Consider the following 11,328-nt stretch of genomic DNA (forward strand, 5'->3'; position numbering starts at 1 on the left):
AGAAACAATGAAATATTTCACCTCAGTATTCTGTCCCTCGTATTTCTAAGAAAAACCTATCGTCGTCAACATTCACTTCAAGGAATAAAAAGCGAAAGTAAAAGGTGTCTATTGTTTGGAGACAGAATAATATGCAATAAAAGATCCACCCTGATCCACGATCCACCTGATGTAGAACTGGAACCTCACTGGAACCTCACTATAGAATACGTCACCGTTATTACGGGCCCGGAGTAGGGTCTGGGGGAGAGCACCGGTGGCACCTGATGCAGGATTGGTACTTCATATCTACTAAAACAACACACGATATCCGAATCGTAGCCGATTTCTCGATCGTGCGTCAATATGAACGTGCGTCAATGCTCCCAACCCATTAGAGTAATGGTAATGCATGGTAATGCATGGCAAAGAGAGGTAATAATCCTCTTTCAATCTAGGGGTAAATCAATGAACGTGTGTCGTTCAGGAAAGAGCCTTGCCCGGGGGTTGGGGGGGGGGGGGGGGTACTCCCATATATGAACTATACGGGGATGATCCGCTGAACAGGGTATGGTTTTTCGAGCTTCTTGTCATAAACAGGGTATGCCATTTCACTCGAGTTCCAAGTTCTTCCTGAGTTTCCTGTCATATTCAGGGTTTCTACTTTCGTGTTGACCGAAACTGGTTGTTATGGTCGTAAAAAACCGATACGCGAGATGACACGATAATTGAAACGGGAACTCAGTGCAATTAATTATATCTTTTATCATAAACAGGGTCTACAAATTTGAATTTTTTGTCATAAACAGGGTACCCCTTTCAGAATCCCAGCGGAACACCCCTACCCAAATTCTGGGAGTACCGGAGTACCCGGGGAGCCTTGCATCGCGACGCACTAGTTTGCAAGACAGGAGACTGGTTTTGGACTAATCTTGGAGACGCTAGTAGGAATAAAACAATGTTGAAACTACTTGAGACTTGTTTTAGCCATGCGTGCCGTGTGAACAGCCTTATTCCTTTGTTTTGCACTGCGCATTTTTCTGCGCATAAGAGTCAAATCATGAATTTTAGCATTTTAACCATCAAAAGGCAAAAACTCGTCGAATTGGCTCCAAAATCGCGTACAGAGACAAAGAAAAGCAGCAAAAACACACGCAAAAATGAGTAAGCTAACTAAAAATACTACTATACATTACTACATTCCTTTGAATAAGGCACAAGTACATTGCTTGGGTTTCCTGTGCCATTTTGCGATGTTTTTTCAAAAGAAATTTTAAAAAAATGGTGGTGACCCCCATGTTTTATTTCACATATTAAATTACAAGACCGTAGAGCATCCACCTACGAAATATGAATAAAACGACATTTCCCGAACGTATATATTTATTGGTGAAAATAGCTGGGGGGTTCGATCTCAGGACGACTCTCTAGAGCACACGTGGTTCCATATTTCAATAGTAAGGCTACAAAGATACTTACAGTATTACTTAAACACGATTTAATGCTTAGCTTAAATAGTGTATTTAACATTACCTTTTTTAGATTGCTTAAAACATGTAATTCTGCGAGGAATATGGTGTGATTTTTATTCGACTTCTGGTTACAGCCATATCTCTCATCGAGGCCGTACGTATTTTGTCATATTTTGAGGTCATGTAGCACAAAAACGAGAATTGTGACCCCAATCTTTTATTGCATATTTGAAACTACCATGGTGCAATAAACGACTATACAAAGTTTGGGGCGGAAACGACAGAATACCCCTCGGTCATAGCTTTGATGGTTAAATGTCATTCCCCGAGAATAAAATTATTGTTTTGAGTTGTATCCATATTCGTGCGTCTTCATGCGCAAAACATTACGCCCAAGCGAAACAAAGAAGTGATACTCTAGGGAATGGCACGTGGTCTGAAATGGGAAAACATTACACCCTAGCTAAACAAAGAAATGATACTCTAGGGAATGACACGTGGTCTGAAATGGGAAAACATTACACCCAAGGTAAACAAAGAAGTGATACTCTAGGGAATGACACGTGGTCTGAAATGGGAAAACATTACACCCAAGCTAAACAAAGAAATGATACTCTAGGGAATGACACGTGGTCTGAAATGGGAAAACATTACACCCAAGGTAAACAAAGAAGTGATACTCTAGGGAATGACACGTGGTCTGGAATGGAAAAATATTGGACCACAACGAGCAAGGTCTATTTGGTGTGTCTGTTCTCAAACATATAGACCATACACATCAACTTCAAGAGTGCCATCGCAGTAGAGTTCATAAAAATTAATATAATCCTGCCTATACCATATGTCAAGCCTATCAAACGCTTTCACCTTTCGAGGAGTGGCGAAATTTTTATACACAATTTCAGGCGACATGGTGTCGTACCCTGTTATCGCGTAGCTATACTGGGATTCCTCATTCAAATCTTTCTTTTCTGGGAGAACCAAATTTCTGTTTTTATCAGCGATAAGTATCCCTAATTCTGGTAAGGGCAGGCCTGTGTTTTGCGCGTTGGTATACCAATGGCTTCTCGTTTCTGGTTTGTCTTTGTAGCGTGTAACATACCCTGAGATGTAAACTAGTTTGATCGTGATGAGGTATCCATCTAGTGTAATGTTGAATGTTCCTGGCCGCTCGGTTGTAGTGCCGACGACTACTGGGGATTTGTTGAATTTGATCCATTTACCTGGAAGGAAACAATCCACAATCATTTTTAGACAAACTCATTCTATAGAGCTTTATATAATAGCTGTTATACACCTCGCGTTCTGATTGGTTGAGAGCGCGTGCTTTATGAGAGCACACAGCACGCGCGCGCGTTTTCTATTTCTTCATTTATCAGATTATCTATAAAGATTTTTTTTACTCTTTCTTCATGGAAAGATTTGATGTCCAAAGTTCTAATTGTTTCAGTGGAGGCTAAATCATTAAGAATATTTTTTCCGCTTTTTCCCCAGTCGTTTTTGAGGAGTGGGACCCGGAAAATACGCCCGGGGGGGTACTACCACGCCAACTTGGGTAGGTCACAGTGGGTGCCGCCAGGACCTCAAAACCCTGACCCTATCCCAGACCTAAAATTTTGATTTTACATACCCTTACCCCAGACTAAAACTAAGAATTGTAAACCCTATCCCAGACTAAAAGACGGAAAATACGGTTTTACAATCTATTGCAATCAATATTTACTAACGTTTTTATTGTTTTTGTGCCTGCAGAAAGCGTAGCCTATTCGCCAGACAAAAACGACCAAATCGTTAACCCTATCCCAGACTAAAATGATACCCTATCCCAGACCAAATGTCAAAAAATGATACCCTACCCCAGACCCAAAAGCCGAAAAACCATACCCTGTAGGGCGGCACATACCCGTATAGCAAATATAGGGGAGTACCACCCCCACCCCCCCACCCCCCCCCCCCCCCCGGGAAAATACGCCACAACTCAATCCTTAAACAGCTATTTCAAAAAGATGTAAAATACTGCATTGATACTGAATAGTACACTCCAAGACTAAAGGGCAATGTGGGTCTCGTTAATTGGAAATAAAAAGTAAATATACAGCTATTTCTTCTCTATAGAGTGTGTGCAACCATGTGACTCAAAATCCCTTGAGATATGAATAACGATGAAACAGCCGCCATCTTAGTTGATCTAACAAGAGGAGCTAATGAGGAATGCTTTGTTATCGTCAACCAAGATGGCGGCTATGACGTAACATGCACATCCTCTATAGAGTGTGTGCAACCACGTGACTCAAAATCCCTTGAGATATGTAACATTGACGTAACATGCACAGTATATTGTATATTGTTTCGGACAGAATGCACTAAAGATAAAAAATAAAATTTTTGTTCATTTTACTTTAGACATTATTATATAGTTAGGATAGTACGCGCGCGCTTTATTAGTGAACGGAGCACAGAGCTGACGCCATCCGCGCGCGCGAAGTGCTGCTAGATCCTGCGACCGTCTTTATTTTTGCATAAATAAATTCAATACCAAAATAAAATTAATGATAATAATAATTTTATATTTTAAAAGGAATAAAACAGCTTTTTCGGTACTCCGTTCAGTAATAAAGCGCTTGGGAAGTGCCGTAAGCACACAAATGCTTCTCCTTACACTTCTTGAGTGATTACGTCACTTCCTGCGTGCTTTATTACTGAATGGAGTACATAAAAACCTGTTTTATTTGTTAAATATTACATAAGACCCAAAATACATTTCGGTCTTGGAATACACTATTTAGTATGTAGTATTTAAGGCCTTTTAAAATAGCTGTAAAAAACAGATTCAGAGTACTGTACGTCATTGGACATAGGAAATATAATCACTTAATATAAATGGCGTAATTCGCATTTAAATGTAGTAAATATGTCCTTAAATACAATTAAAAAATACCAGTCGGAAAAATACACCTCTTTTACAGTCAAAAAGGCTCAAGCTTACCCCCCTCCCCCTCTCCCCCTAGGTTCAATCAATGTTTTTAGTATTCGAATATCGAAATTCTTTATTCTTCCCGAGAATACGAAGACTCAGGATTCAAAATGATAACCGATTAAAAACTCGAATTCTGATTGGATTAGGGTGTTCCTCATATGGAATAATCCAATGACAATTCGAGTTTTTTATCGGTTATCATTTTAGCCGGAGAAGGGAACTTCCTCTCTCTCTCCTCATTTCCTCTCGGCCCCCAGCCGCAGGCTATTTATATTATTTCGAATCCTGAGTCTTCGTATTCTAGGTAAAGAATAATAAATTCAAATATTCGAATAATTAGATCATTAATAGAACCTAGGGGAGTTGGCTTGAGCCGCTTTGAATGTAAATCGGGTATCTAAGTCTTTTTTTAAAACAGCCTATACCTTCTATTATAAAATATTTGAGATGTAATGCGCGCGCTGATTGGCTGGCTACCGTGTTTATATCAGAGGACAGAGACACGCTCGCGCAAAATCATTCAAAAATGTTATATAAAAGCGATATAAAACGGCGCGCGTGTGTCTATATACTGTGATATAAACACGATGGGAGCTCAGCTACGCCTCGTGTTTCTCTACAAATTCTCTCTTGCTCTACAACTCCCATCGTGTTTATATCACAGTATATAGACACGCGCGCCGTTTTACATTCCTCAGAAAGAGTACTCAAATGAATGTAGACAGTTTGAATGGCATAGCAGCAAAACTCCCTAAGATATTGGAGATCATACTTCGAGAGTTTCGTATGGATTTCTCCTCATACCTCAAAGCATCAGCATATGACATGGAAAAACCTTTATAACTTCAAGAAGCCTCACTCATACTATTAATTTTTTTGGGGTTATTCAACACCTCACCCCATGTACAATCAATACTTTGAATATTGTCAGTATGGTAATAGGCACTTTAAGGGATTTTTTAAATATATTTTTAAAAAGTGCGCACTCATTTTAACAAACATATTGTTTCATATGAAAAAGCAAATCGCCAAGAGTACTTAGTTCTTGGATCATTATACTAATGAGATGCCGACATAAGTCAAAAGACAAAACGTGCGCATCTGAAAAATGTCTCGTAGTGAAAGAATGTGAAAAGTCTCCAATATATCTGATGATAAGCTGGCTAGATTTTCATCTGTATATGACTAGATAAACGGTTATTTTCTTGAAAGGAAATTTGAGTGCTACTAGAATCAGTTTTAGGATATATCTTTGATAAGCAATATTTCATGGCTATATTGCGATGGCTGGTATAAGATACCAGAAAACATTATCAAAGAGACATATTAGAAAAATATGATAGATTTTCAGTCGTTTTTAAGATCCAATTCTTTCTTCGATTCTTTCTTTGATTTTCCCCTTTCTTCTTCCTCTTTTTCTTCTTGCTTCTTCGTGCTCTCGTCTTTCTTTGGCGCTCATCTGGGGGCTTTTGTGTGGTTTTTTTGGGTGTATGCTTTTCTTTCTTCCTCTTTTCTTAGGTTCTTCTTTTTGGGATTTTTATTTTCTTTCTTTTCTCTTCTTCCTTTCTTCTTTCTTTCTTTCTCTTTCTTTCTTTCTTTCTTTTTCTTCCTATCCTTTCTTTCTTTCTTCCTTTCTTTCTTCCTTTCTTTCTTTCTTTCTTTTTCTTTTTCTTTCTTTCTTCCTTTGTTTGTTTCATTCTTTTTTCTTTTTTTCTTTTCTTGATTCTTCCCAAAGCGTGAGGCGTGTAAACGATTTCAATCACCACGACTCAACCATAACATGAATCTATCATGCACACATCTATCTCTCTTGGATCATCTATATCTTGTCAGCCTTCACTAAAATGCTCAATCAAACCCTGATCATCACGTCAAGCAGATCCATCACAATGTCTAACAATCTCTTCTATCAACGTCCAAACATCAAAGGGGGTTTATCGTTATTCTCATTCATATACTCTGTATAACATCGAGTACAATTCATCGTAGCCTGACACTAACATACCTAAAGCCAACGGATCGATTCTTTCATTTCCTGATTCTCTATGACACTCACTCATAGAAAATGATAACTCATGAGGCTGTTACGATATATTCTCATTTATTTTAGAGTTCAATTATTTATAAATATACACCTAATTGAAAAAACGTTGTTGGACTCAAAAAAAGGTTATATCATCAAAGCTAAGACCGAAGGGGAACATGGGAAGACAAACAATTATGCTAATTTCATGCGTATTGCAGTTTTCCCTTCCTGTGCACATTTTATGCATCACGGCTTTGGCATGTTGTTAATCTTCGACCGACTTTGCTATACTGTGCATTTTTACATGTCTATATGCAAATATAATACACATTTCGGAGTACAAAAAAAAACTTTTTGGTCTTAGCTTCGATGATGTGACCTTCTCGAACCCGACAACGTTTTTTTCAATTAGGTGTGTATACATATCGAGTACAAGACCTTGTCAACGCCTTTTTTCCATCAAAATACTTAAATATACCAGAGCGTACCAGTATTCCACTACATACCGACTCATTTTGAAAAGAAATTTCGATTCATTTGACAAAGATAATCCATTTTTTTAAAACACCGTTCTTTATGATGCGCGAAGCACAAGATTCAAAGGACAAAGCACAGCAAGCAAGGTTTTTTTCTTTCATAAAATACAAATTACAATAATCGTTATTTTAGATAAGAATGACGCAACTGAAAGTGCGCGCGCGTGCTGTGTACTCTCGTAAAGCACGCGCTCGCTAACCTATTAGAACGCGAAATTTATAACAGTCATTTTATAATTATAAAATATTTTTGAACGATTTTGCGTGAGCGTGTTTCTGTACTCTGATATAAACACGTTAGTCAGCCAATCAGCGCGCACGTTATATTTCAACCATTTTATAAAGCATTATACATTGACGAGGCGCAATGTTTCTGCCTCTGAGCTCTCTGTAGCCTTTTTAGTTTTCGCTGATGATGCACTCTCGTACCCAGAGCATGTGTTTCTTCTGACCTGCGGCGAAAAACGAGGGCTCTGGCATAATCCATTTTTTTGAGACCAAGATTTCTTGGAATTCCGGTATAAGAGTGCATACGTTCAAAGACTTGCCAAAAACTAAAAATATTTTCCCGAGCTTTTTCTATGATCTTTACTTTGATTTTTACTTCGATTTTTGCTTTGATTTAATTTTTAATTTGATTATTTTGATCATTTATATATCTCTTTTTTGAAAATTGCGCATGCGCCAAAAAGTGGATTATGCCAGAGCCCTCGTTCTTCGCGGCAGGCCAGAAGAAACGAAGGCTCTGGGTACGAGATTAATCCTTAAAGAAAAAGGCGCGCGCATGAGCAATGGGCGAATTTACTGACCTGTTTCACAATTGTCTCCCACAAACCCGGGTGGACAAATACACGTGTAATTGGAACCTTCACCTGCGGCACTTGTGCACGTACCACCATTAAGACACGTTTGACTCTCACATGTTAACTAAAAAAATAGAAGAAAATATCCATCATATGATGTATGACCTGTAAGGATAGGGTATTGCCCGTCCAATATCATGGACGCTGGTCGGTACTTGTAGACTTTCTCTATGAGGCACGAACTGTGTCATATCACTCTTTGCTAGCTCAAATTTTTGTTGTTGTTTTTGTGTATGTGTGTGTGTTTTTTTTTTGTGTGTTTTTTTTTTTTGTTTTTTCATTTGTTTCCTTTTTTTTTTTTTTTTTTTTTTTTTTGTTTCTTTTGTTTATTTGTTTGTTTGCGACTTGCGTGACTATTTGTGCCCCAGCACATAGTCCTTCTATTGTAAATTTGTGCGCACTCATCCCGATATGTACCCTGCGAGCAGAGTCTCCTTTTACCTCCTCTACGCCAGTAGAGGAGGTAAAAAGAGACTGCTCGCAGGTTAGCCGATATGTGTGGTCCCCAGCCACTACTGTTCTGGCATCCGAACGTGAAGCACGGCGTCGTTACAGAGTGAAACCTTAGCTGATATTTCTATACAAGGCAAGCGATGCGCGACAAGTTTTACAGCGCAATTCCTTGTTTAAGTACTTTCACGATAAAAAGATTTTGCTCTACATACGAGTACAAAGTAGTTGTACTTTTTTCTCGAAGCGGCCCAATTCCTTGTGGACGTGTTTTCGCGACTAAAGGTTTTCGCTGTACATACTAGTATAAAGTAATTGTTTTTGTTTGTTGGTTCGTCTTTTAAAATAAGTTCCTTGTGAAAGTGTTTTCGCAGCTAAACGTTTTCGTTGTACATACGAGTAAAAACATACGCTTTTTTCACTTGATTTTTCCTACTTTTTCACGTAACGGTAAAAAGCTTTAAGCGTAGAAAATGCATCTATTATTTCATATGTTACACACTGAAGATGAGAGAGGAACTCCCAAAACGTTCTGTAACGAGGGTAGTTATCCTGATGGTAAAATGAATTAAGTTTCTGCTACTCCGAAATTTGATTAAAAAAAGTTTTACAACACTAGTATTTCATTGAATACAATGATTAACTTTAAAGTGCACATGAACCCTTCGACAATACTTTCAGTACTGATTCTACACGAAGTAAATAGTTGAATGGTAAAATATTTCTTGATTTGAGTGATGCGTTTCTAAGTTATGAAGGTTTATACTTCCAATATGCTAATGAGTGTGACGTCTATTAAGGCTTAATCAAATATACAAAATCGAACTGGTTCATAGAAACAGTATTTAAAAAGCATCATTATTTTACTCATGGTTTACATGAAAGCTATTTACAATTTTTATTTTCAAAATGGCCAGCATTTAGTATTACTAGTTACAACAAAAACACTCAAATACCTTACCTGACGTCATCATCATTAACATATTGGAAGTATAAACCTTCATAACTTAAAGACGCATCACTCAAATCAAGAAATATTTTACCAATCAACTATTTACTTTATGCAGAATCAGTACTGAAAGTATTGTCGAAGGGTTCATTTGCACTTTAACTTGTATCGCTCGGCGGTTGTACGCACAATTTTTCAAATTTCACTCTCTTCTGCGCCTTAAATATAAATATTTAACAGATATCTTGATACCTTTAGTCGCCTGAAGTAATGGAACTCTGTGCTGTCACTAAACAACTCGTGATTTTCATGTTCATTTGTTTTGAGTAGTTGACAAAAGTGTAATCCCTCTTTATCTGCCTTCAAAGCATAGTTAAACGAAGAACATTCTTCGTATCGTGCACACCTTAAACCACATTCAAAATCCGAGCGAACTTTGTTTTCTTTTAAAGCCTTTGCTTTTAGAACATAGCCTTCCACTTTCTCGAAATACCCAGTGTTTTGTTCTTTGGTTTCGGCCTGAAAGTATGGGAACATAACGGTTAAAGTTAATAAAGTAAATTGAAGATACTTCATTTTGAGATGTTCATTGAACAATCTGTGATGTTCAGTGATCTTTAAGAGAAGCTAGATGAGCTTGAAAAAGAAATGATATAAGACGCCTTGTTGTTCATTGGTTGAGAATCTTGACAGGAGTCTTAAAGTGCTTTCTGACTTGATTCACTTACAGGAAGATAATTGATGTGGTTCCCTTCCAGGGTGTGAATAATTGCTTCGGGTCAAAGCATTTGGAAATGTGCGAAAGGATACTAGTTGAGTTGAGGCGGTTAGTATTATTTGCATGATTTATTTTATTTCTTTATTTGTTTCTCCGTCCATTTATTCTTTCGTTTTGACTTCACTTTTGTCTATATTTTGTTTACTTTTTTCCGATTTTTTATTCGTACATGTCATCTTCATTTCTCTTTTGCGGAGACGTAGATCGGGGATTATGAGCGGGTGGGGGAGGGATGGTGCGTGATTCGGGTAGTGTTTGGCGTAGCTTAGGCCTTTTCTTCTCGTCGTTTTCTGTTTTTTTTTTCTTTCTTTCTTTCTTTCTTTCTTTCTTCCCTCCTTCCTTCCTTCCTTCCTTCCTTTGCTTCTTTCTTTCTTTCCTTCTTTCTTCCTTTTTCATGAGCATCTTTCAACACATTAGAACATCCCACAAACACTAACTAAACGGTTACCATAAAAGAAGCCGCTTCCAGTAATATAAATAGTGAAATCTCAATTTAGCAAGCATCCTTTCAAAATCCCAAAAAATTTCAAAGCCAATATATTTAATGAATTTTTAGACTCTATACGCATATCACTCACAGATTTCTATTTCTGCTAATATTGGCCTCCTTCTCTATATCGTTATCTTATTGCCATAAGCTTTCTACACATTCTTCTCCAGAATTCCTTGCCCGTTGGCTTCAATTCCTACAAAATAGAGGCTTTGCACCGACACGTGATGGCAGCCATGACAGGAGGCAGGAACAATTGAATCTGGTCTAATCTGATTTACATGAGAAAGAATTCAGTTTCCAAGGGGAAAAAGACTCTATTGTCGTGCCTCCTGTCATGGCTGCTATCACGTGATGGTGCAAAGCCTCTATAAGCTCGGTAATTCGGTAAATCCCCTTGGGGATTAGATTTCCTCCATATTTTTGGCAATGTCTTTCGAATATTTCTCTACGTCTTGAAAAAAAGAAAAAAAATCTTCTTAAACGTGCATAATTCATAGTTTAAGAATCGATTCCACTGCGCATGCGATTTTATCCCGAATTTCTCACCTTTTGTTTAATTAAGAACAAAGAAGATTTAAAAAAAGAAGATGAGAAATTCGGGACAAAATCGCATGCGCACTGGAAACGATTCCTAAACTATGAACTCGCTTATACTCCAGTTTCAAGTTCTCTGTTGCTCAGGGTTAGCCTCGACTTTGTACAAAATATTCATGTGTTCCAGTGAAGGTCCGTGGAATTTCAAAGTGTTTGTATTGTTGAAGTTGTGCATTCTTTACTTTACCGTTGGTATTTGTGAATATTTAAA

General features: G+C 37.8%; 1 protein-coding gene across 1 annotated transcript; it reads right to left on the bottom strand.

The window, feature by feature from the left end:
- Window positions 1-1,353: 1,353 nt before the first annotated feature.
- LOC116297359 (uncharacterized) lies at window positions 1,354-9,845 on the bottom strand. The gene is made up of 3 exons (XM_031705575.2): window positions 9,505-9,845; window positions 7,800-7,917; window positions 1,354-2,674 (listed from the first exon to the last, which is right to left on the bottom strand). The coding sequence occupies exons 1-3, from the start codon at window positions 9,826-9,828 to the stop codon at window positions 2,208-2,210; spliced, it is 909 nt and encodes a 302-aa protein (XP_031561435.2). The 5' UTR covers window positions 9,829-9,845; the 3' UTR covers window positions 1,354-2,207.
- Between the last annotated feature and the right edge of the window lie 1,483 nt (window positions 9,846-11,328).

This window comes from Actinia tenebrosa, unplaced genomic scaffold (genome assembly GCF_029948245.1).
Source record: "Actinia tenebrosa isolate PJP-AT-01 unplaced genomic scaffold, QUT_ActTen_1.0 PGA_scaffold2__45_contigs__length_23673736, whole genome shotgun sequence".
NCBI classification, from domain to species: Eukaryota; Metazoa; Cnidaria; class Anthozoa; order Actiniaria; family Actiniidae; genus Actinia; species Actinia tenebrosa.

Excerpts from the sequence above, each read along its gene's own strand:
- LOC116297359 (XM_031705575.2), bottom strand. The coding sequence starts at position 9,828 with ATGAAGTATCTTCAATTTACTTTATTAACTTTAACCGTTATGTTCCCA. Across the intron at positions 7,918-9,504 it reads ATTACTTCAGGCGACTAAAG|TTAACATGTGAGAGTCAAAC; the intron begins GTATCAAGATAT and ends CTATTTTTTTAG. Across the intron at positions 2,675-7,799 it reads GGGAGACAATTGTGAAACAG|GTAAATGGATCAAATTCAAC; the intron begins GTCAGTAAATTC and ends GTTTCCTTCCAG.